The sequence below is a fragment of the Pan troglodytes genome, chromosome 18, assembly GCF_028858775.2.
Source record: "Pan troglodytes isolate AG18354 chromosome 18, NHGRI_mPanTro3-v2.0_pri, whole genome shotgun sequence".
Classification (NCBI taxonomy): Eukaryota; Metazoa; Chordata; class Mammalia; order Primates; family Hominidae; genus Pan; species Pan troglodytes.
The window spans coordinates 64658754-64685490 of NC_072416.2; the positions used below are offsets into that span (position 1 = coordinate 64658754).

The 26737-nt window shown below is 46.2% G+C and overlaps 1 protein-coding gene across 2 annotated transcripts in view; it reads right to left on the reverse strand.

The window, feature by feature from the left end:
• Positions 1-26737, reverse strand: part of CMTM4 (CKLF like MARVEL transmembrane domain containing 4) — a 113146-nt gene that overhangs the window by 45514 nt on the left and 40895 nt on the right. For both annotated transcript variants that reach the window (XR_001710394.3, XM_009430939.5), the window contains exon 2: positions 7433-7609. Coding sequence is in view for 1 of the 2 variants with exons in the window: in XM_009430939.5 (XP_009429214.1) it covers positions 7433-7609 (177 nt within the window). In the remaining variant the exon portion in view is untranslated. The remainder of the gene's footprint in view (positions 1-7432; positions 7610-26737) is intronic.

Here is a 26737-nt window from a genome sequence, read left to right on the forward strand (position 1 = left end):
TTGTGTGAACAAGTTTTCATTTCTCTTGGGTCATCAGATGATTTTTTTTAAATTATCTATTATCTTCTAGTTTTTGGGGTTTTTTTGTTGTTTTGTTTTGTTTTGTTTTACAATAAGCACTTATTACTCACACAACTTGAAAGGCTTAATATTGGAATACTGCAAATCTTAAGTCAGCATCAAGCACTTGAGTTCCTGGGCCATGAAACAAATCAAGGCTGAACTGATCACAAATGAAATATTTGTACACAGAATCGGCCGGGGGCTGTCACTGCAATCCTGGTTGGCCCCCAAACCAATGTGCTAGGTGGCTGGCTCTAGCCTCTGTCCTATACATCCAGGAGACAAGAACGTTTGCAAGCACTCGGCCCATCCTTTGCACTCACTTGTGCTTGAATGGCCCCAGGATCAAAGGAACAATTATAATGTTGATGACAGTAGCAGCTACCATCTATGGAGTCACTGTGCCAATCATATTGCTCCCAGTGAATTCTAACCTAATTATGATCCAAAATGCCCACAAGACAGGACTTGTTATTTTGCTCTACTTTCATGGATGAGGAAACTGGGTCCCAGAAAGAATGAGTGTGCTATAATGAAAAATATTTAATCAAATCCTTGAATCTCTTGAGTGATATGAGCATCTTTTGTTATTCATAATGAGTCCCTTTCAATCATACCCAAGTTTATGCTAACGAAGTGACTTTTGTGGGAAGAGGGTGGTAGACAGTTTCAGGATAGGGGCAGGTCACCAGAAAAACCAGCCAGGTGATTAGAGAGTTGGAATTTTCAGCCCCATCCCCTGGACCTCCAGGGAAGTTAGAGGAGCTGGACATTGAGTTCAATCACCAAATGGCCAATCAGTCATGCCTACCTAGTGAAATCTCCAGAAAAAATACCTGAACGATGGGGTCTGGGGAGCTTCTGAGTGGAGCTCATTCTGACTCCATAAGGACAGAGGCTCCTGCATCTGAGGCCCTCCAGACCTCACCCTATGCATCTCTCCCATGTGGCTGTTCCTGAGTTGTATCGTTTAAAACATATCAGTAATTGTTTAAGTAAAGCCCCTTCCTGAGTCCTGTGAGTCACTGCAGAAAATGACTGAACCTGAGGGGTGGTGGAAACCATCGAATCTGTACTCAGCCAGACAGAAGTGCCTGGGCACCCCTTTTGCAGCTGGTGTCTAAAGTGGGGCCATCCTGTGGGACTGGGCCCTCGTCTGTGGGATCTGTGCTAACTCCGAGAGTTAGTGTCAGAATTGAACGGAATTGTTAAACACCCAGTCAGTGTCAAAGGATTACAGAACAGCTTGGTGTGGAAAATGTATTTGGTGTCAGAAAAAAAAAAACACAAGACTCTCCCTCTCCCTCTCCCCCTCCCCCCACCCTCCCCCTCCCCCTCCCCCTCCCTCTCCCCACAGTCTCCCTCTCCCTCTCTTTCCACGGTCTCCCTCTGATGCCGAGCCGAAGCTGGACTGTACTGCTGCCATCTCGGCTCAATGCAACCTCCCTGCCTGATTCTCCTGCCTCAGCCTGCCGAGTGCCTGCGATTGCAGGCGCGCGCCGCCACGCCTGACTGGTTTTCGTATTTTTTGGTGGAGATGGGGTTTCGCTGTGTTGGCCGGGCTGGTCTCCAGCTCCTAACCGCGAGTGATCCGCCAGCCTCGGCCTCCCGAGGTGCCGGGATTGCAGACGGAGTCTCGTTCACTCAGTGCTCAATGGTGCCCAGGCTGGAGTGCAGTGGCGTGATCTCGGCTCGCTACAACCTCCACCTCCCAGCCGCCAGCCTTGGCCTCCCAAAGTGCCGAGATTGCAGCCTCTGCCCGGCCGCCCATCATCTGGGATGTGAGGAGCCCCTCTGCCTGGCTGCCCAGTCTGGAAAGTGAGGAGTGTCTCTGCCCGGCCGCCATCCCATCTAGGAAGTGAGGAGCGTCTCTGCCCGGCCGCCCATCGTCTGAGATGTGGGGAGCGCCTCTGCCCCGCCGCCCCGTTTGGGATGTGAGGAGCGCCTCTGCCTGGCCGCGACCCCATCTGGGAGGTGAGGAGCGTCTCTGCCCAGCCGCCCCATCTGAGAAGTGAGGAGCCCCTCCGCCCAGCGGCCACCCCGTCTGAGAAGTGAGGAGCCCCTCCGCCCAGCAGCCACCCCATCTGGGAAGTGAGGAGCGTCTCTGCCCGGCAGCCACCCCGTCCGTGAGGGAGGTGGGGGGTCAGCCCGCCGCCTGGCCAGCTGCCCCGTCCGGGAGGGAGGTGGGGGGTTAGCCCCCTGCCCGGCCAGCCACCCTGTCCACGAGGGAGGTGGGGGGTCAGCCCCCCACCCAGCCAGCCGCCCCGTCCGGGAGGGAGTTGGGGGGTCAGCCCCCGCCCGGCCAGCCGCCCCGTCCGGGAGGTGAGGGGCGCCTCTGCCCGGCCGCCCCTACTGGGAAGTGAGGAGCCCCTCTGCCCGGCCACCACCCCGTCTGGGAGGTGTACCCAACAGCTCATTGAGAACGGGCCATGATGACAATGGCAGTTTTGTGGAATAGAAAAGGGGGAAAGGTGGGGAAAAGATTGAGAAATCGGATGGTTGCTGTGTCTGTGTAGAAAGAAGTAGACTTGGGAGACTTTTCATTTTGTTCTGTACTAAGAAAAATTCTTCTGCCTTGGGATCCTGTTGATCTATGACCTTACCCCCACAGCCCTGTGCTCTCTGAAACATGTGCTGTGTCCACTCAGGGTTAAATGGATTAAGGGCGGTGCAAGATGTGCTTTGTTAAACAGATGCTTGAAGGCAACATGCTCCTTAAGAGTCATCACCACTCCCTAATCTCAAGTACCCAGGGACACAAACACTGCGGAAGGCCACAGGGTCCTCTGCTTAGGAAAACCAGAGACCTTTGTTCACTTGTGTATCTGCTGACCTTCCCTCCACTATTGTCCTATGACCCTGCCAAATCCCCCTCTGCGAGAAACACCCAAGAATGATCAATAAAAAAATAAAATAAAATAAAATAAAAAAACACAAGACGAGTCACGCCCTAGGGCTCAGGGCTCAGCCAGTGGCCCTTGTGGGTAACTGCCAACTGTTCTCAACCCACCACAGCACCCAGCCTGGGTTCTGAGATAGAGGCCTAAGAGGCCTCCAGGGCCACAGAGCCCACTAAGAAAGGGTGACCAAAGCAGAAGAAAAACAGGACAGTGTGGGGGCCCAGGATGCGAGGTGAGAGAGTATGGCAGGAAGGACAGAGTGCCCCATAGCAGACACCACCAGGATGTTGAGTAGGGTGAGAACCCAAGAGCAACCAGAGGATCTAGGAACACGGAGGCCCCGTCCCAGGCTCCTGACCAGGGGACTTTCAATGCTGCCAGACTGGAGTGGGCTGAAGACGAATTGCGGAAGACCACCACATAGTCAGGATGGTGGACTGGGGGAAGGAGCAGGGGGTGTGTTTAGCTGGAAAATACACACGGGAAGCTTTTGGGGTGTTGACAATCTCCTATTTATTGACCCAGGTGGTGGCTGTATATTAAACTCCATATTTACTTTCATAATTTTTTCAGAATTTGACAATAAGAGATTAGAAAAGTGAGATTAGGAGAGGGGGAAGTAGAGAAGGCAAGTGCAGACCTCCTCTTCTGGGAAGTGGGGCTGAGCTGGCCCTGGGCTCTGGGGCCAGTTGAGTGGGAGCCACTGGCAGGCTTTTGGGATGGGGGAGGATCAGACACGCCTTTTAGATAGCGCCACATCCCAGAAGGGAAGGGGAGGAAAGGAGGAGCCCCGTGGCACTAATCAAAGTAAACAGGGGTGGAACATGTGAGTGTATGAGCTCCTAGGACAGAGAAAAACAAATATTGCCAGGCGGGGTGGGTCACGCCTGTAATCCCAGCACTTTGGGAGGCTGAGGCGGGCAGGTCACCTGAGGTTGGGAGTCCAAGACCAGTCTGAGCAACATGGAGAAACCCCCTCTCTACTAAAAATACAAAAAAATTAGCCGGGTGTGGTGGCACATGCCTGTAATCCCAGCTACTCGGGAGGCTGAGGCAGGAGAATCGTTTCAACCTGGGAGGTGGAGGTTGCGGTGAGCCAAGATTGCGCCACTGCATTCCAGCCTGGGCAACAAGAGCGAAACTCCGTTTCAAAAAATATATATATATATTAAAAAAAAAAATATATATATATATATAAATATATATATATCAAAGTCCCACAATCCATCCAAAAATAAACCCAAACCAAAAACTTGACATTAACAGAATCATTCAAATTCCATCAAATTATGCTTGTAGAAAATTATGCACTGTCCTCCTAATTTATCATTTCTCATCCATATTTATGTCAACCTGGGCTCCTGGAATGACCTGTGTTTTTAAATCTATACCAATCACACCCTATTTTAACCATCAGGCTGGCTCTGCTGGAGACAAAAATACTCCCAATACTCCCACCACCTTGTTACAGAAACACAACACAGCCAAGGCCAACCCTTCTGTAGCGAGTTGATGAGCTGAGATCGGCCCTGAGGAGCTCACTTTTTCACCCCTCTCAGAGAACACTGGACATGAGCTGCCTTTAATAGATACCATCTTGGTAGCGTGCAGTGGCTCACGCCTGTAATCTCAGCACTTTGGGAGGCTGAGGTGGGCAGATCACCTAAGATCAGGAGTTGGAGAACAGTCTGGCCAACGTGGCGAAACCTCGTCTCTATTAAAAATACAAAAATTAGCTGGGCACGGTGGCACATGCCTGTAATCCCAGCTACTCAGGAGGCTGAGACAGGAAAATCACTTGAACCCGGGAGGCAAAGGTTGCAGTGAGCCGAGATCGCACCACTGCACTCCAGCCTGGGCGACAGAGCAAGACCCCATCTCAAAAAAAAAAAAAAAAGGTACCATCTCCTCAAGTTCATGTAAGGTATATGCCCTTTTGTTGGGCAAACACACAGCCTTTATCTGCTCCAAAAGAGTGGAAAGTCTGGAACGGATCCCAAAGAACAGGATCGTGTTCTCAAGTGACCACATCACCAACACCCAACCACAGGCCCAGGCCACCACCACCCAGAGGAAAAGAACGAGTATCAACTTCCCTGGGAAGAGATGCACCTCAACATGACCAGTGACATGGTAGTGTGGTAGTCAGCAAGTGGAAAATCTTTCATGATTAAAATAGAAAAAGCAGAATTCCAGAAAGCTCACTAAATAGGTATTTTCTGGGCTGGGCGTGGTGGCTCACACCTGTAATCCCAGCACTTTGGGAGGCTGAGGTGGGTGGATCACCTGAGGTCAGGTGTTTGAAACCAGCCTGGCCAAGATGGTGAAACTCCATCTCTACTAAAAATACAAAAATTAGCTGGGCATGGTGGTACATGCCCATAATCTCAGCTACTAGGGAGGGTGAGGCAGGAGAATCGCTTGAACCCGGGAGGTGGAGGTTTCATTGAGCCGAGATCACGCCACTGCACTCCAGCCTGGGCAACAGAGCAAGACTCCATCTCAAAAAAACAAAAAAAAAACCAAAAACAACAAAAAGTAGGTATTTCTGGGGATAAACGCTGGTATAAATTAGTAAGAAATCTGAAGCATGAAGTCTTTTAACAGGTTAATGGCTGTCAGATAAACGGACAAAACAGAATTAAGGGGGTCAAGTCAAACCTGGTGGAAGTAAACAGGGGAACAGTGTGGGTAACATAACAGCAGCGTGCCAGGACACCTCTTACTCAGGTAAGATGAACATTGCTGCACTGGCCACAGCGCCCACTGGTTTGAGGCCTTACCAGATGCCTTTACACCCATTACCTCATTTTATACTTTAAAAAAACCCTGCAAAAAAAAAAAAAATTATTATCTCCACTTTACCAGTGCTGACACTTCACCAATGTAGGGCTCTCAGTGACTAGCCCAGGGTCATGCACAGCCTGTTTCTGCAGCCACCTTGGACTTGAACCCAGCTCGGTCTGTCTGACTCAATGCCTATAGTCTTAACCTTTCCAGCAGCTGCTTCTTTGTCAAACAGGTCCTCCCGCAGGCTTTCACAGCCCAGCCCCTTACTCAACAAGTATTTATTGACAGGCCTCAGGAACACTAGGCAAGTAGGATAGCAATGAACAAGATGCTGACCTTGACCTTGACCCTGCATCCATAGTATGAGCATTTTAACTGGGGGAGGTTTGCAAAGTTCTCTTAAACAGTCTACTACATGCTCTGTAAGCATTTTCTTATGGATAACATAAACCTCATTTTAAAAATAGTTGAGACATTACAACCTGTCACAAAAACTCAGACAAAATGCTTCTAGTTATCTTGAGGTTTTAGAGCTTAAATTTAAAATACCACCACATTTTTCTCAGCTTCCAGTGCTAAGACAAAAAACAGCTAAGTTTTCAACTGATATCTACTTTTCTAGATCAGCAACTCTCCTTTTTTCCTCCTTTAGGAGTCTGTGCTGGTTAGGACAACCCAGAGAGCACCTGTAAGGAGGACCTTCCCCACCCAGGGCACACCAGGAGAGCAGCCCTGCCAGGGAGGTGGCAGCTCCAGCCTCCTCCTTGGGGCCCACACTTTCTCATGGGCCCAGCAGCAGCCAAACACAGACAGAGCCACGTGTGGCTTCTGTGTGGCTCCCAATCTCAGGCAAGGGTAGCTGGTCTGAGGCGCTCTCCTCCTGCTTCCCCCTCAGCAGCTGAGGTGCCCACGGCGTTCTCATCCCACAGGCACAGCAGTGTGAGGCAGCCAACTGTGCTTACGTGGATCTCCCTGACTGACTCCCTTTGAGCTCTTGCACATGCTAATTTGTAAATAAATATCAAGAAAACCAAATGATATTAAAATCCTCTTCTCATTCAGCACAGTAAGGACACAGTCTAGGAAAGGGGGTCTAGGACTGACCAGCCCTGTGCTTTCCATCTGATTAACAAGGGTGGCCAAACAGAGCTAAGAACCCAAACCATGGGGAGAAGGGGCAGGTTTCCACTCAAGACTTTCTGATCAAACCACCAACCCCCCCCAGGTCCTCCTAGTTGCTTTGAATTTAATAATATTCCTAGGCTCTGTAAGTTACTGGCATTTTCATTCATATTTTCAATTCTTCCAGAATCAATATTTTTATAAATGGCTTTTAGGTCCAGTCTGAAAAGTATGTAAATGTCTACACTGTATTTTATTTCCCATATTCTCCAAATATCAACATGACCAGTCTTCTCAGATGATTGCAAAATTGAAATGACATCTTTAAGGTGGCCAAAATAATTGTTATGATGTTTCTCCCATTAGTTAAGATTCAGTTTATTTTGTAGTTTTACTTAACCCAGTAAAGAAATTTAAAATTTCACAGTTGAATTATAATGGAATATTTAAGAATCAAAATGAACTAGAACCAAACATGACCTGGAGAGATTCCAGCTTTTCCTTGGAGCCAACCGGCACGTGATCCTTTCATGGCCAGAGTGGCCGCTTGTACTCACTGTCAGATTCCAGTTGATCTGGGGGATCCTCATGTGCAGGTTGAGACTGAACATAATCAGCAAGACGCCAGTCACCACAAACGCACTGCAGCTCACAAACTCAAAAAAGTAGAGGCCTTCACACGGGGAGCATGCCATGATGGTCTCTATGCAGATGAATGCAATCAGGGCCAAGATCTAGGAAGAAAATTGGAAACATATATGTATGTATATATTTAGTATACATCTGCGGACATACGTACCTGCCATGCTTATATAACACTGAACAACAACAACATACTGCCACTGAGTTTTCCTCTGGGACAGCAGTGTAACTGTCAGAAATCAGACCTGCTTCAATTCTTACATAAAGAATAGGTGCAGGGGTCTTAATGGAAGGATCAAATTACTAATGTAAACAGTGAAGGCCCCACCACATACACTGAAATCAATCTGGTGTGATGTGGCCCCTGGGTGTAAACTGCTGGCCCTTGCGAGGAAGCAGAAACATCTCTACAATGTTTCTAGGTCTTCTCCTGCCACCAATAAGTAAGTGGGTGTTGCCTATGTGTGTTTCTAATTCATGGTCTCTACCACAATTATCCCAAACACTGGGAGAGCAGAATTCTGATGGTGTCTGACTTGTGCCATCTGCAGTTACCTTGGTGGCTCCTGCTAAAGTCACACAGGTTAACTGGGACTCCTGACGGCTTTAAAACAATGATTGGTATAATCTCCTTTTCCCCCAATTAGGTGGGAACAAGAGGCGCACCTAATTAATTCATATGGTTTTAAAAAATATATTTTTTGAACTTGATCACAACAAGATGGCAGCTTATTAAAAAACATTAAGAAATCTACCAATAATAGAATAAATTTCTAGGCTGGGCACGGGGGCTCATGCCTGTAATCCCAGTACTTTGGGAGGCCAAGGTTGGCAGATCACCGGAGGTCTGGAGTTCAAGACCAGCCTGACCAACATGGAGAAACCCCCTCTCTACTAAAAATACAAAATCAACCGGGCGTGGTGGCACATGCTTGTAACCCCAGCTACTCCGGAGGCTGAGGCAGGAGAATCACATGAACCTGGGAGGTAGAGGTTGCAGTAAGCTGAGATCGCGCCATTGCACTCTAGCCTGGGCAACAAGAACGAAATTCCATCTCAAAAAAAAAGAATAAATTTTTTTCTGAAGGACCAAAGTACCATTCTGGCAATATGTCCTAAGAGTTCATAGATCATAAAATCAAATAGATATTGATGGAAATTACCAAGTGAACTTTTAAAGGGGGATTTCAGGAGGAGGAGGCCCAAAGGCGGAGTTAATGGCCCTGTGATCAAAGAAAGGTTTCGAGCACCTAAAGCCAGATCAGTCTCAGGCTCCCGCTCCGCCCAGTTCAGTGGCATCTGAAGCCTATGTCGCTGCTTCCAGGCTGGCCTCCACCTCAAAAGTCAAGGAAGCAGAGGCAGGCAGCTCTGTGGTCCTCTAGAGACTTGTCCTTTAGAGCTTGTGGGAAATGCAGAATCTCTGCTTCCTCCCCTTGAACTACAGAATCAGAATCTGCTTTCTGATGAGATCTTCAGATGATTAAAGTGCCAGCAGCATCCAAGGCACGGGCTGTTCTGGGGCCTTTCTCCGCCTGCTGAAAGTCCTACTCATGCTTTCCAATGCTCCACTTGATGATGCCGCCACCTCCTCCCCATGTCTTCCCTGACTGCTTCTCCCTGCCAGACAACAGCTTATCCCACCCTCTCCCAGGAAAGCTGGTTCACCTGTGATTGCATTCTATCCTTACCATCTTGCAGCCTCTGCCTCCGGAGCTTTTAGGGGGCAGGGTAGTCCATCCCCATCTACCCCCAAGGCACCAAGCACAGTAACTTTCACATAGCTGGCAGATGGGGGCTGAATGAGCCATTAGAAAACCCACATCTACAATTCCTGGTTGCCTGGTCAGTGTCTTCAGGCGAATGGAAGAGTGGTTCTGCCTTTCCCATTGTCAATACTTCTACACAGAACCTCTCTCCTAACAATATGTGGTCTTTTCTAAGTCAACACATTAAAGACACGGGTCTTCTTGGTCAAAGGATACAAAATTTCAGTTAGACAGGAAGAATAAGTTCAAGAGATCTATTGTACAACATGGTGACTTAGTCAACAACAATGTATTGCATTGTATTGTTGAGAGGAGATTTTAGGCCGGGTGTGGTGGCTCATGCCTGTAATCCCAGCACTTTGGGAGGCTGAGGCAGGTGGATCACCTGAGGTCAGGAGTTCGAGACCAGCCTGATTAACACGGTGAAACCCCGTCTCTACTAAAAATACAAAAATTAGATGGACATGGTGGTGGGCGCCTGTAATCCTAGCTACTTGGGAGGCTGAGGCAGGAGAATCACTTGAAACCCGGGAGGCGGAGGTTGCAGTGAGCCGAGATCGTGCCACTGCACTCTAGCCTGGGCGACAGAGTGAGACTCCATCTCAAAAAAAACAAAAACAAAAACAAACAAACAAACAGAGTAGATTTTAAATGTTCTCACCACAAAAAAAAAAAAACAAAGGTAAGTATGTGAGATAATGCACGTTACCTCGCTGGATTGAGCCATTTCACATTGTATACACATTTAGAAACATCATGCTGTACACAGTAAATATAGAAATTTTTACTTGTCAATAACACAAAAGATATGGGTCTTTAAATACACAGACTGTGCTTCTCCTAATGGCTCTTCTTATAATTCTCTATTGCACCATAGACTTTAATTCTCCATCTGAATTACGTGCCTAACTTGCAATCAATTCACAAAAGAAATAGTTCACATAAGGGAAACTCCTAAACTTTCCCCCTTTTTTCACCCCAGTAATCAGATCTAGTAATCTTGGGCAAGAAATAACACACTGTACTGATGAGTTACAAATGTTTCTGGTATGCTAACTTCAACCATATTTGTGTGGGAAGGTAACACCTACATTCTTAAATATTAACATAAAAATGGCTTCACGGATATGCAAATCTAATAGACCATTTGTTGTGGCAGTGAACAAAACAGACAAAAACTCCTGCTCTTAGCTCACAGTCTAATAAAGGAGTTGTTTTTTTTTTAAATTACATTTAAAAACAGAGTGAGTTAGTGATAAGAACGAAGGAGAAAAATGGAAGCAGGGAAGCTGAACAAAGCATAGCTGGGGCAAAGGTGTTCAAAAGTTTAGACGCAGAGACCAGGAAGAGTGGCTCACGCCTGTAATCCCTTTGGGAGTACAGCACTTCAGGAGGTTGAGGCGGGTGGATTGCTTGAGGCCAGGAGTTCCATACCAGCCTGGCCAACATGGCGAAATCCTGTCTCTACTAAAAATACAAAAAGTAGCTGGGCATGGTAGCACATGCCTGTAATCCCAGCACATCAAAAGGCTGAGGCGGGTGGATCGCTTGAGGCCAGGAATTCCAGACCAGCATGGCCAACATGACAAAACTTTGTCTCTACTAAAAATACAAAAATTAGCCAGACGTGGTGCTGCACACCTGTAATCCCAGCTACCAGGGAGGCTAATGCATGAGAATCCCTTGAACCTGGGAGGCGGAAGTTGCAGTGAGTGGAGACTGTGCCACTGCACTCCTGCTTGGGTGACAGAGTGAGACTCTGTCTAAAAAAATTTTAACATAAAATAAAGTTTAGGGCAGGCGCAGTGGCTCACAGCTGTAATCCCAGCACTATGGGAGGCCGAGGCGGGTGGATCACATGAGGTCAGGAGTTCGAGATCAGCCTGGCCAACGTGGTGAAACCACTAACTGGGCATGGTGGCGCACGCCTGTAATCCCAGCTACTCCGGAGGCTGAAACAAGAGAACTGCTTGAGCCTGGGGGCGGAGGTTGCAGTGAGCTGAGATCGCGCCACTACACTGCACTCCAGCCTGGGTGATAGAGTGAGACTCTGTCTCAAAAAAAATAATAAAAATAAATAAAGTTTAGACAGAGTGTCCCTGGAGGGTGCTATTTGAGACAGAGTTGCCGAACATATAAGGGACAGCTGTCTGGAGAAAGAGCACTGGAGGCAGAGGGGGGAGCAAGGTGAGATCCCTGGGAAGGGGGTCAGGTGGCCCCTAGGGAGAATCACAGGAGGGAGGTCAGACCCAAAGAGCGCTTGGGTGCAGTGAGGTATGCGGCTCTCACTCTGAGTGTGATGGAAGCACCAGAGAGTGGCAGGATCTCCTTTGGGTCTTAAAAGGGCCACCAGCTACTTTGTGGAGAACAGACTACAGTGAGGACAAGGGCAGAAGCCAGGAGGAGAGTGAGAAGACCCTTGCAACAATGAATAGGGCTGACCTATTACCTTGCAGAAATGACTTCACAGGTGTGTGACTGCACAGGCTCAGTCAGAAAAGTTAGCATGGTTCCTGCCTTGCTCTCTCTTAGACCACTCATGATGGGGAAAAACCAGCTGCCATGTCTTGAGGGTACTCAAGCAGCCCTATGGAGAGGTATAGGTGCCAAGAACTAAAGCCTCCTGCCAACAGCCATGTTGAACAAGCCGTCTTAGACATAGGTCCTCCAGCCCCAGGCAAGCCTTCAGATGACATAGCCCTAGCCAAAAGCTTGACTGCAACCTCCTGAGAGAACCAGAGCAAAGCCACCCCCCAAATTCCTGACACACAGAAATGAAAAGAAAAGAAAGATCTGATTCTTGTTTGTTTGCTTTTTTAAGACAGGGTCTTCCTCTGTCACCCAGGGGGTGCAGTGATGCAATCATAGCTCACTGCAACCTTGAACTCCTAGACTCAAGTGACCCTCCTACCTCAAACTTTCGAGTAGCTGGAACTACAGGGGCACACCACCATGCCCAGATAATTATTTATTTTGTAGAGACAGGGTCTCACACAGGCTGGTCTCAAACTCCTGGCCTCAAGAGATCCTCCCGCCTCAGCCACCCAAAGCACTGGGATTACTGGTCTGAGCCACTGTGGCCCGCCTAAGATGTCTTGTTTTAAGTCACAAAGTTTTAAGGTAATTAGTTACACGGCAATAAATAATATATCAGGGAGGGAAAACTCTTGTTGTTATAAAACATTAATATTCTACTCATTACTCATTGATTACAGGTACATACAAATCAAACACCTTATAGGCACTTCTCGTTTTTTATCATTTAGTTCCCCAGTACAACCTTATGAGGTAGATATTAGCCCCATTTTACAGATAAGGAAATTAAGGTTCTGTGACATATAGATAGCAAGAAGCGGTGCCAGGATGTAATAGCCAAGATTTGATTCTTAGTCTCTCCAGTTCTTACTGCCCCACTATGTTATTCCCCTATTAGCTTCTCACCCATAAAATTATACCTGCCTCCTTTCCAAATCTCAAATGGTCACTGTGTTCAAAATCCAAACAAAAATATATGTAAAAGGGCTCTACAAATGACAAAACGCTATACACAAAATAAGAAAATAACATGTTATAACCTACACCTATTTAAACCATAAAATACCTATTATACATCTTATTTTCTAGCCCACTTTTTCTGCTAAATAGTGTTTCCACAGGTATGTCCACATATAGATGTTACTTTTAATAATTACATGTATTCATATGTAATTACATAGACAGATACATAAATACACACATATATACCTCTATACACAACCACAATTTAATTGATCCCCTATTGATAGGCATTTAGATGGTTTCTAATACTCTGCTGTTAAAAGCAAAACATTTTTTTGTCTGACATTGGACACAGCAAAATGTCAACATTTTCTCTAGCACAGTGAAATCTAATCACTGCTGAAATAAAAACTATCTATTGACCAAGAAGGGCTCAGATAAAGTGATACTAGAAGCCAACAACTTCAAGGGAACCAAAGAGTCAAAAATAGTTCAACTTATAACAACCTTGAAGTGAGCAAATGTCACGTGAACAAATTATACAGAGATGTCTAAAAAGATGTATATAAGAAAAAACTTGTTTACTAATCATGCGATTATGGATGCCCTTGGAGAGAGTCCTTTCCAGGTGGCAACTACAAACTGACCAGAGTAAATATTTTCATATTTGATAAGTAAACTGGACCAGGTACAGTGGCTCACACCTGTAATCCCAGCACTTTGGGAGGCCAAGGGAGTTGGATCACTTGAGGCCAGGAATTCCAGACCAGCCTGACCAACACAGTGAAACCCTGTCTCTTCTAAAAATACAAAAAATTAGCTGGGTGTGGTGGCACATGCCTGTAATCCCAGCTAGGCAGGAGGCTGAGGCATGAAAATCGCTTGAACCCTGGAGGTAGAGTTTGCAGTGAGCCGAGATCGCGCCACTGCACTCCAGCCTGGGTGACGAAGGGAGACTTCATCACCAAAACAAACAAACGAACAAACAAAACCAGAATTGATATTAACAGGTTGTCAGATTTCCACAACTGTGGCAAATTATGATTGGCAGCATCAAAAAGCAGGAAGGGAAGGAAAGAGAGAGGACTGGCTGATGAAGTTACATAATAGTCATCCTTCCACTCTAACTTTCTGTCACAGCTTCTTGTGCCAGGCAATAATGAAATAGCAATTTTTGGTTTTGTTTCGTTTGTTGCCAGAGTCTCTGTCGCCCAGGCTGGAATGCAGTGGTGAGATCTTGGCAAGTGCAACCTCTGCTTCCCGGGTTCAAGTGATTGTCCTGCTTCAGCCTCCTGAGTAGCTGGGATTACAGGCACCTGCCACCAAGGCCGGCTAATTTTTGTACTTTTAGTAGAGACAGGGTTTCGTCATGTTGGTCAGGCTGGTCTCGAACTCCTGACCTCAAGTGATCCACCCACCTCAGCCCTGCAAAGTACTGGGATTACAGGCATGAGCCACTGCACCCAGCCACAGTGGGCATTTTTGGCATTCAGCTAACTGGAAGTTGAGTGAGGGATACATTAAATTTGGGTTTAGCTGCCGGTTCCACGTGTGGTTAAGCTACCGTAGCACTCCCAGTGGAGGAATGGCTTTCACATATGCTCTGACACCACTGCACAGGCTCATCTGACATTATGACAATGGAACAGACCCCAAACTTCATGAGATAAACTGTCCTATGATGACCAACTAGAAATATGTGGGTAGTAGAGGAGAAATAGGGTTTGAAACATACGGAGCCAGAAGCTTGTCTGTGGGAAATTCTCCAGATCATCAAATGCATAAAATTGTAAGTACAGAATTCTATTGTCATCAGTGCCTAAATGAGAGTTGTGTCTTATCAGGAAAATACTCAGTAAGGTAGTGTATGCAACTATAAATGCACTAAACGTTTTCTCCCTTTTTTGATGGGAGCCACATGAAATAGAATTTATCAGAATTCCAGGGTGTGTAGGGCACAAAACTGTGGCAGTACTATAAACAGCAAGTACTTCTTATCTTTATTATTATTATTATTTTGAGATGGAGTTTCGCTCTTGCAGCCCAGGCTGGAGTGCAATGGCATGATCTCGGCTCACCGCAACCTCTGCCTTCCGGGTTCAAGCGATTCTCCTGTCTCAGCCTCCCAAGTAGCTGGGATTACAGGTGCCCGCCACCACGCCCGGCTAGTTTTTGTATTTTTAGTAGAGACGGGGTTTCATCATGTTGGCCAGGCTGGTCTCAAACTCCTGACCCCAGGTGATCCACCCGCCTTGGCCTCCCAAAGTGCCAGGATTACAGGTGTGAGCCACCGCCCCCGGCCAACAGCCAAGTACTTCTGTGCAGGAGTTTGGAGTTTTATGTATCCCAATGTACCAGATCGCATCTTGATACAGCTGATGAATTTTAAATTGACAAAGTCTGACAATCCCAAATAAAATGGCACACAAAATTGCTTCCAACTCACTGAAACAGCATGAAGAAACAAGTGTTCAGTGACAAACTCCTACACATGTTCATCAATAAATCAGTGAATGGGGCCTCAGAACATATTGGCCGTATAATGACATGACGTTGCTCGAAACAATGTAGTGGCAACCTAAAATCTGAACTGCACTTGTGTACACCGAAATGTCAGGTAGACTTTGTATACTTTTTCAGAATTACTGATCATACTGAAGTTCAAATCTACGAAGGATCTATTGCAGTGGAGGCCAAAACAAAAACAGAAAGAAAATGCTTTTTAAATTTGTAATTTATTGCTTCCTGTTGGATGTCAAAAGAAGGCCCCCCCTTTGTCATTTAGTGTGTTTCTTATTTTAAAACAATATTCACTATTGTACCTGTCTTGTGTTTTTGTCTTTCTTTTTCCAAAATCATGAGTCTTAAGCTCCTCAAAACCTGTACCTACTGCTAGGTTTGGACAATGAGGTGTGAGTGGGGTAGACCCCTGTCGTGACCCTTGGCAGCAGCCTTTTGGAACTACAGACAGTTCCACCATGCTCCTTCCCTGCCACAGCAGCCTGCAATGTTCCAGACCCAGGGCAGGGGAGGGGAATGATCAATAAACACATCAACAGATGCTCAACTTCACTTCCAACAAGAGAAATGCAAACTGAGGTACCCTTTTCATCTACTCAATTCATAAAAATTATAAAGTGATATCCCATACTGGTGAGAAAATGTCAAATCAGGCCATTTTCCACACTGATGGTGAGGGTACAGACCAGCATGGCATGCAGACAGTGATCTCCCAATCCTTGTCAAAATTGGCCGGGCACGGTGGCTCATGCCTGTAATCCCAGCACTTTGGGAGGCCAAGGTAGGCGGATCACCTGAGGTCAGGAGTTTGAGACCAGCCTGGCCAACATGTTGAAACCCAGTCTCTACTAAAAATACAAAAATTATCTGGGCATGGTGGCAGGCGCCTGTAATCCCAACTACTTGGGAGGCTGAGGCAAGAGAATCACTTGAACCTGGGAGGCGGAGGTTGCAGTGAACTGAGATTGCATCACTGCATTCCAGCCTGGGCAACAAGAGCAAAACTCCATCTCAAAGAAAAAACATGGCCAGGCACAGTGGCTCACGCCTGCAATCCCAGCACTTTGGGAGGCCAAGGCGGGTGGATCATGAGGTCAGGAGTTTAAGACCAGCCTGGTCAAGATGGTGAAACCCTGTCTCTACTAAAAATACAAAAATTAGCCAGGCGTGGTGGCGTGCACATATAATCCCAGCTACTCGGGAGGCTGAGGCAGAGAACTGCTTGAACCCGGAGGCAGAGGTTGCAGTGAGCCAAGACTGTGCCACTGCATTCCAGCCTGGGCGACAGAGACTCCATCTCAAAAACAAAAAACAAAAAACTGTAACTGTGCACACCTTTAGACCCAGAAATTCTAGGACTATGTACCCTATGAATAAATGCACATGTATGATGCTGCACTGTGTGTCATATTAAAAAGTAACCAGGCCGGCTGTGGTGGCTCACGCCTGTAATCCCAGCACTTTGGGAGGCTTAGGTAGCTGGATCACCTGAGGTCAGGAGTTCGAGACCAGCCTGACCTATATCGTGAAACCCTGTCTTTACTAAAAATACAAAAATTAGCCGAGTGTGGTGGTGGGCGCCTGTAATCACAGCTACTCAGGAGGCTGAGGCAGGAGAATCACTTGAACCCAGGAAGCGGAGGTCACAGTGAGCTGAGATTGCGCCACTGTACTCCAGCCTGGGCGACACAGCGAGACTCTGTCTCAAAAACAAACAAACAAACAAACAAAGCAGGAGAGCCATGGTGAATAAACAACAGCACATCTACATACAGTAAGAAACACAAGGCAGAGAGATGGGGGATTCTGTGGACTGGCGGGGAAAGGGTCCAAGGGATACTTAGAGAAAGAACAGAGTACAGCACACGAGGTATAAAGTGACCCCATTTTTGGTGAAGAACAAAAAATAAGCATATTTGTGTTTACAAACACATTTATGTGCACTGAAGGATTTAAGCTAAACAGTAAAAAATCAATACCTCTCTATGGATTAGGATTAGGTGGGGAACAGGGAAATCACGGAGATTTTACCTTTTTTAATTAACACTCCTGTCGTGTTTGAATATGTAAGAAATATGCATATTCATACATATATGTATTTATAATACATGCATATAATATATACACATATATGTACACATTGTATATAACTGCATGTATGTAAATATATCACATGTATATATTATAGATTCAGGAAGAATCTATAGTAAAATATTGATAGTAAACCCATCTATATGGTAGAAATGTGGATAGGTTTATTTTCATTGAGCCCGCTTTCATGTTCCAAAATTTCTACAAAGAGTATATGTGTTTTTAATTAGAAAAAAAAATTAAATGCCCTATGTATGGACACTTTTTTGAAACATCCAGGTTATGAGTTAAATTTTAGTGACCTCTAAGAACCAATCCTTACTTGTTTTGAAACCATTCATGAATTTTTTTTTTTTTTGGGGGACACAGTCTCACTGTGTTACCCAGGCTGAAGTGCAATGGTGCAATCTTGGCTCACTGCAACCTCCACCTCCTGGGTTCAAACGATTCTCCTGCCTCAGCCTCCTGAGTAGCTGGGATTATAGGCATGCACCACCACACCCGGCTAATTTTTGTATTTTTAGTAGAGACAGGGTTTCACCACGTTGGCCAGGATGGTCTCGAACTCCTGACCTCAGGTGATCTACCCACTTCGGCCTCCCAAAGTGCTGGGATTACAGGCGTGACCCACCGCGCCCAGCCCGGTCAGGACTTTTTAAAAGCCCTTTTGACCAGGTGCAGTGGCTCACACCTGCAATCCCAACACTTTGGGAGGCCAAGGTGGGTGGATCATGAAGTCAGGAGATCAAGACTATCCTGGCTAATACGGTGAAACCCCGCCTCTACTAAAAAAAAAAAAATACAAAAAAGTAGTCGGGTGTGGTGGCAGTTGCCTGTAGTCCCAGCTACTCAGGAGGCTGAGGCAGGAGAATCGCTTGAAATGGGGAGGCAGAGGTTACAGTGAGCCGAGATCATGCCACTGCACTCCAGCTTGGGCAACAGTGCGAGACTCTGTCTCAAAAAAAAAAAAAAAAAGTCCTTTTAAATAGTACACAGGCATCACAATTATAGCCTGTTTTCACAAAAGAAAGTTCTCTTTTTAGTCCAGATTTAATCTTGTCAGTCATCTGAGAAGTCAAAAACTTACCCTGTTTTTCCATCTAAAAAAGCAATCTATGACATCACCTAGAAATACGTGAGCATTGCTTCTGATACACCATTGGGGGTAAGGAAGGTGTGCGCAGGGCTAACTGTGAGGAGACTGGGGAAGAAGTTGGACAAAAGAGCAAATGAGGAATGTGAACATCTATCTCTCTGAGTGCTACTCAGAGAAGTTCAGGATCCAGCCTTAATCACCCCCACAAAACACCAGAGAACCTAACTTCAAACTATTGTTCTTTCTTTTTTTAAAAAAAAAATGAGTCTCACTATGTTGCCCAGGCTGGACTCAAACTCCTGGCTCAAGAGATCCTCCTACCTCAGCCTCCCGAGTAGCTGGGATTACAGGTGCACGCCACCACACCCAGCTTTGCTGTTCTTTGATTACTCATTAGACATCTGTGTGAGAGAAGTTGTGAAATCATTTGATAAAAGTGGTATTTTTATTTACAGTGATGGTGACCCACTGCTTTAAATGCACTTTGTCTGTATTCACTTGAATCCAAAGCAACTCTCATCCTATAAAAGACAGCTGTCATTAGGGTTGTAGGAGTCATTAATGCTGGCTGCCAAATATTTGTGGTTCTCCACCATCCAGCACCTTCCCCGCATCCTTTGAATTTGTGTGGGGCCACAAGACTACTTCTGGCTAATGAGCTGCCAAGTGCATCACTTTCAGGTGGAAGACTTTGTTGCCAGTGTGAGATGTTCCAGAGACCTCCCTTCACCACAGTGCCCAGCAAGCTCTGAAATGTAGCTGCTCTACCAGCAGTGAGGACACATGGGCTAGAAAGAGTAAGCAGAAAAATGAACCTTGGTTGTTACTACCTAGTATTCTTGCTTTTCCCAACTGCTACGAGGATGGTGCCTTCATCTGTTTGGGAATGAAAATATTTTTCCTGGATCTGGGTTTTTCCTCATCATTAATATCTTAAGAAATCTTAGCACTTTGGGAGGCCGAGGCTGGTGGATCAACTGAGGTCAGGAGTTCAAGACCAGCCTGGCCAACATGGTGAAACCCCATCTCTACTAAAAATACAAAAACTAACTGGGTGTGGTAGCGCAGGCCTATAATCCCAGCTACTCAGGAAGCTGAGGCAGGAGAATCGCTTGAACCCAAAAGGCAGAGGTTACAGTGAGCCAAGATCATTCCACTGCACTCCAGCCTAGCTGACAGAGCGAGACTCTGTCAAAAAAAGAAAAGAAAAGGAAAAGGAAAAGGAAAGAAAAGAAAAGAGAAATCTTAGCCCCCAGACACTATGTTCTAAACAGTGGCTGAGGTTGCTGGGCACAGTGGTGCACACCTGTAGTCCTAGCTACCCAGGAGGCCTAGGCAGGAGGATAGCCTGTGCCCAGGAGTTTGAGGCTGCCTACCGTGAGCTATGATCATGGCTGTGTAATAGCCACTGCACTACAGTCCCGGCAATAGCGTGAGACCCTGTCTCTTAAAAAAAGAAAAAGTTCCTGAGGTGGGTGTGGACATTTGCCTTTATGTTTTAAAAGTCCATTTTTTTTTTTAAAGTAGTATTTAGGCAAGTACCATCCCTTTATTCAGCTAAAATTAACTGAGGATCTACTACATGCCAGGCACGATCCTAACTCTAGGGATGCATTGGTGAACAAGCTCCTTAGGGAGCAAATATGCTGCTTTTTTCTTTTGGTCTTGATTCCTTCTCTCTATCTATCTATCTATCTATCTATCTATCTATCTAACTATCTATCCCTGATTTTTTTTCTTCCTAATATATGCATTATTTCCACGACAAGTCATTTCAAATCTATTGAAGAGTATATCCCAATTTAATCATGACGTATATCACCTGGTGTCCTGCAGACTCCACAGTGGGAGCAGGTATGGTCCGTCCTCAGCAGCCTCCCCACTCCCCAAGCCTGGGCTCAACCTCAGCCTTGCACTGGGTTCACACCCTCCTATGAACACGAGTCAGGTCCAGAGCCCGACTCCCTCCTCATGGGGGGCAGGGGCAGGGCTCTCACTGGCACTCGTCTGCTGCCCTCCTCTCCCGAGTATGGCTTCTTTCAGGGCCCCTAATCCCTGTACATGTCAGGATCACAGACATGTATAAGAAAGGCCACGCCCCAGGCAAACAGGGTGAGGCCAGACAACTTCTCCCTCAACCCTGATCGTTTTGTGGCACTTGGAGACTCTCTGTGCTTAAGGTCTCAGTTCCAGTCCAGCCAACACACGCTATTATACACAAAAAGAACTAACCAGGTGCGTGGCTCGGTGCCCAGGGAGGTATCGAGACAAAAAGTGCTGCTGGGATTTGGAAGAGGGAGGGTCAATGAGGGCTTAGGCAGCAGCAGAGGCTTTAGGAGGCTTCCCAGTCAACACCGAACTCAGGTGGTCTTAGAGGAAAAACGGGAGAGAACATTTGTGTGAGATAGTGCCTAACTTTCAAGATGTGTTCCTTGGTTGGCTGGAGGTGGGTGGAAGGTTGGGATACAACCTAGTTCCTCACCAAAGTGCCTCTGTTTTATGTTTATACTCCCATTAGCAGTGGTTCCTAAAGTTTTCTGGCCAAAGAACAGAACACCTGTTAATAGCCTTCTCCTAAACTAATGTTCCAAGAAGACTAGTTTGCAAACCATCGTTCGGGTTTATACATTGGGAAAGTATTTCTGTTGTGCTTTTAAAAAATTCTTTTTAAGGCTGAGACTACAGATGCAGCCTGGCCCTTTCCCTTACAGAGGAGCAGCCCCAAATGGACACAAGTGTGGAGAGTGGTGGGCCCCGCAGACATACAGCTTTAGGTCTTCTCATACTAAGCCCCATGCTGTTCCCACCTTAACTATATCCCTGGTCTTAGGGTATCAGGCACACCAGCATCTTAACAGTCCTGAAAAGCCTCACAGTAAAACCTGTTTACCTTTACTTAATATATGGATGTTACACGAGCACAGATTTCTTCCCCCCACACACCTCTTAACACTTTGCACAGCCATGTCTGGAGGTAAACTAGTTTGGGAAACACAAAAGGCATGTGCTGGTCAATACTCAGCTTTGTCACGTCATGCACAATTTACAGAGTAAAAACATGGACGCTCATTTACCCAGCAGGGGAGCAACTATTAAGGACCCTGTTAACCTAGTGAAGACCTACGACGCTGATTGGTGACCACACGCGCACACACAGCAGGGTTCAAAGTGTCTTCAGAATCAGACGAAGCTCTAATCAACTCCAGCACATTCGAAATTAAAATGTCTCTATTCCTGCCAATACTGAAAAAATATCTGAAAGACGAGACAGGGCTTGTATTTAACCACAGACGAAAAAGGCTAGTTGTTAACGGCTGCTGGAAGACCTCAGAATGTGCAGAACAGAGAATCCAGAGGGGGCAGCAGAGAGCAAAGCAGGGACTGTGCTTCCGAAGCCAGCTCCTCTCTTAGCAACCAACAGGGGATGTTAAGATGGGCTCCTGGAGCCGGAACTACAGAAGAGGCACGAAGCCTCTCCCCACCATCTTTCACGGTGTTGAGATCGGGAGTTTTAAGCCACTCTTTATACACACGCTAAACAACAGATCACCTTAAAACATAAGTTCCCAGGCCAGAAGCCATTTATATGGTCTGCAAACGGGGGCAAATAGTTCTGCAATGCCAGGCACCTCGGAATAACAACGGCTTCCACTTAGGGAGCATCAATAAGGTAAGGAAGCTACAGGGCTCTGCACCAGGCACAGTCCAAACATCTCTGATCCTCACACCCCGACTCAGGAAGCAGGCAGCACCTCCATCGTGTGGCCAGGTCCCAAAGCTAGTTCCTCCCCTACCTCATTCTCCTAGATAAGATGCCTAACATATGACTTATCCAGAGTCTTCCCACCCCTTTCACCATGGGAAAAATCACCATGTATGATTTCTCTTCAAGGAAAGCAATACAAGACCTGGGGTAGCCAGTGCTGAGAATCTGACAAAGCCCACAACATGACTGCTCATTCTCAAAGGGATCTAGCTGTAGTAATATCTTAATTTTTCTAAGAAAAATAATCCATGAGTTTTTTCCCCTCCCAAGGGAGGCCATCCCATGAGGATGATAAATTTAAACTATCACCCTCCTCTCCCTTGAGACAATCGAGCAATGAGCAAATAATGTTTGGTTCTGAAACAAAGGAGCTAATTGCAAGTGTAAATTATTCAATCTGCAACCAAGGTGTTTGCATGTGATCTTTGGTTTCATTGCTTTTCTCTAGCAGTGCCCAAGCTAGGACCTGAGGGTAGCAAAGAAGTAATAGAAAATTACCTGCTCTGGAAGGGCAGAGATGGCCCTCAGGAGCTAAAGCCACCTGGGCTGGCCAGCAGGACTAATTAGTCAACAGTGATTAGTTGAGCAAAGGAGCCAAGAGGTGGAGGCAAGTAAGTTCCTCATTGTTGACAAGAAAAGGAGAAATGGGGTCAAAGGGAGAGGCTTCCAAGGACTCAGGATGGTGAAAGAAAACAAAGCGCAGGCAAGGCTGGGGTGCAGCAGACGGCAGCAAGGTGTGCACTCCCAAAGAAAGCCCGCCAGCCTCCGAGGCCACACTCCACTCTAAGTGGTGCTTACCGCAGACCCCTGAAGGCACCGTTTTCCACCGAGGACAGAAGCATTGGGTTGTTGATGCCCCAGAAAGCTTGGTTGGGTCTGGGTGTGGCCTGTGTCACTAAGGCCTATTCAATCAGTGTCCCTGACAGATGTTTCAAGTGGGTTCTCTGTGTAAACAATTTTGATATTTTGGAATTCTAAAGCCATAAATAAGAGTTGAACTTTGGACATTGCATTCAATTCAATTTTTTGGCAAGATTCTCACCTTCAACGTAAATTTTCATACTTAGAAGCATGCTCTAATGCATACATTAAATCCACAGGTTACCCATCAACAACAGCTGGATACTGTATCACAGGCTCCAATTAAAATAGGTTTATTTTTTGGTATCTAACTACTTAGAGCACACAAACAGGGTTATCCAATAAAGTGCAAAACATTTTCTTATTTTTAAAAGAAAATCCAGAAATCCTGATTATGTGGTTTGATGATATAACTGCACATGATTTCAGAAAACCACAGGACGGTCAGCATCTTTCTTGCCAAGAGATTGCCCACAGAATCTTATTGCGAATGCTACCCTGCTCAAAAAGTCAAATTTTCAGACCGTTTAAATTAGTAATGGAGCAAAAACAAAGCACATGTAGAGGACAGAGGAAACAAACTGCCCTTAAAGCATAAACATCTGAAGCTGTTTAACTACACTGCTGCCATTAGGATCTTCTTTTCCCCTTTCCTTTCTCATGGTCCTAGCTTCATAGATGAAGCTGAAATCCCAGAAAGCAGTGTCGCATCCCCACAATACAAAAGCAAAACCTCCCCCTTTCCTTCCTCTTCCTGCTTTACTTCCTGGGTACTTCCCCAACCTAACAACTCTGGCCAACCACCTTAACTGAGAGTAAGGACACAGCATTTCTCATTGAATGAGAAACGAGCAGGCTGGGAGAAGCTTTTTGCTAAAGATTGATTTCAGCCAAAATAGTGAACTGCATATCATACATAAGAGGCCAGATGGAAGTCCATTGGGAAAACCCAGCTCAGTCGTGAGACCCACTACCCTGGCAACCCCCAGGACCTCTACACCACCCAGAGAGAGAGGTCTTGGAACCAGTCTCTGGGAGAGGGAGATGCAGTGAGCTAAGGGTTAGCAGTACAGGCCCAAACCTATGACCCCCAGGGCCGCCATCCTTACCCCATAGGTCAGGGACTACTGTTCAGCATGGTGGTTATAATGGTGTCCCCAGCTCCAGAGACAGTGAGAACAGTGGAACCTAGAATGTGTGACACTGTGGCCTTCCTTAAAAAGTCTACGTTTGCTGAGCCCTTCTACTATGAGTCAAATACAATGCTGGGCACTTCTATAAGCATTCTAGCCTTTAATTTAAAATTCATTCCATCCTGATAGAAACATGGTTGGTTGGTTTTCGTTTGTTTGTTTTTAAGACAGAGTCTTGCTCTGTTGCCCAGGCTGCAGTGTAGTGAGCAATCTCGGCTCACTGCAACCTCTGCCTACCGGGTTCAAGCAATTCTCCCTGCCTCAGCCACCCGAGTAGCTGGGATTAGAGGCGTGTGCCATCATGCCTGGCTAATTTTTATGTGTTTTTTTTTTTAGTAGAGACAGGGTTTTGCTATGTTGGCCAGGCCGGTCTCAAACTCCTGGCCTCAAGTGATCCACCTGCCTCGGCCTCTGAAAGTGCTGGGATTAAAGGCGTGAGCCACTGCACCCAGCCAGTTTTTAATTAAGATATAATTCACACACCATAAAATTCACTCTCTAAAATACACAATTCAGTGACTTTTAGTATATTCAAAGTTGTGCAACCATCACTATTACACAATTACAAAACATTTTCATCACCCCAGGAAGAACATGGTTTTTAATCCCCATCTTATTGACAAGCAAAGTGAAGCAAAGTTGTTAAGCAAACCAGCCAAGATAAGTCTTGTTAACAGCAGAGTTGGGGTTCAAATCTGGACCCCAGAACCCTCTACAGCACTAGGCACTAGTGATCACCCTCCACCTGCACTGGACTTCCACTGCTCCCCCTTCCCATCCTGCCTCCTGTCACATGGCAGGTGCTCTCCAGGGCCTCGCCTCTGCTGCCTTCTCATGAAACACATGCTTACCAACAGACTCCCTCCTCCAGACTCACACTCCCAAATTCACCCTTCTAGTCTGAATGTCTTTCTAAGCCCCAGACCCAGGCCATAACTGTTCCCCTACAAACTGGGCACCTCTACGTAATATCACCAGGCACCCACAAATGTGAGTGCAAAAATCCTCTTGCCGTTAGCATTGCCCGTCGCACAGTAGTTAAGGAGTGGGGCTCTGGAGGCTCACGGCCCTGGGCCGTGATCCCAGCTCTGCCACTGTGACCCTGGGCACATTTACTTCTCTTCTCTGAGCCTCTCTTTATAAATTGTAAAATGGGTTTTCTTTTATTTATTCAACTGTAAAATGAATTAAGGGGCAATTCTGATGCTAAAGGATTGCTGTGAGGATTAAATGTAAAATACGTTGCACCATGCCCAAGAGTGAGTATTCAGCTAAATGGCAGCCATTGTCCTTACTATGTGAAAGGGCCAACAGAGCCCTCAGATATATTTCCTGTCTTCACCAAGCTCCAGTCCAGTAAAGAAATGTGAACATGTAGCATGTATCCAAATTTCCTTTTTGTTTTTTGGGTTTCGGGGGGCTTTCTTGAGACAGAGTGTCACTCTGTCACCCAGGCTAGAGTGTTGTGCTCACTGCAACCTCCGCCACCCAGGCTCAAGCCAACCTCCCACCTCAGCCTCCCAAGCAGCTGGTACCACAGGCACACACCACCATACCCGGCTAATTTTTCTAATTTTTGTAGAGACAGGATTTCACCATGTTGCCAAGGCTGGGACTCAAGCAATCCACCTGCCTCGGCCTCCCAAAGTGCTGAGATTACAGGCGTGAGGTACTGCGCCCAGCTGAACTTATTTCTTTTTAAAAAATAGCTATTATCGGCCAAAAAGACCTAGAAGTAATAACTCAGTGACAATAAGCACCTCAAGTACCCAGATTGAGGTCTCTAAATAATATTTCCTACTAAAAGTAACAAGGGTTTCTTAGAGAAATGGCTAATTCAGGTCTGGGACAGGACATCCACAGGATAACTATTATTTCCCACTAAAGGAACAGGGATTTCTTGGTAAAATGCCTGAGGTCTAGGACAGAAACGTGTGTGTGTGTGTGTTTATATGTGTGTGTGTGTGTGTGTGTTTATATATGTGTATATATGTATTACATACATATATACGAGATATAAGATCCAAATCTTAGTTTCTAAATACTACCATTTTTCACTTAAAGGAAGCAGGGCTCCCTGGAAAATCCAGGGCTGGGGTAGGAGAGTCCAAGATGAGTGTGAAACATTTTGTGCTCAGAGAATGAAGGGAACACGTCTAAAGGACACTGGAACCAGTGTAGAGGGGTTCCCATTGGCCAAATCTGAGACAACTTGAGCATCAAAATAAATAATTATAGTTTGGCCGGGTGCAGTGGTTCATGCCTGTAATCTCAGTGCTTTGGGAGGCTAAGGCATGAAGATCCTAGAAACTGGAGACCAGCCTGAGCAACATAGTGAGACAGCATCTCTACAAAAATAAATTAGCCGGGAATGGTGGCCCACGCCTATGGTCCCAGCTACTCAGGAGGCTGAGTTGGGAGGATCTCTT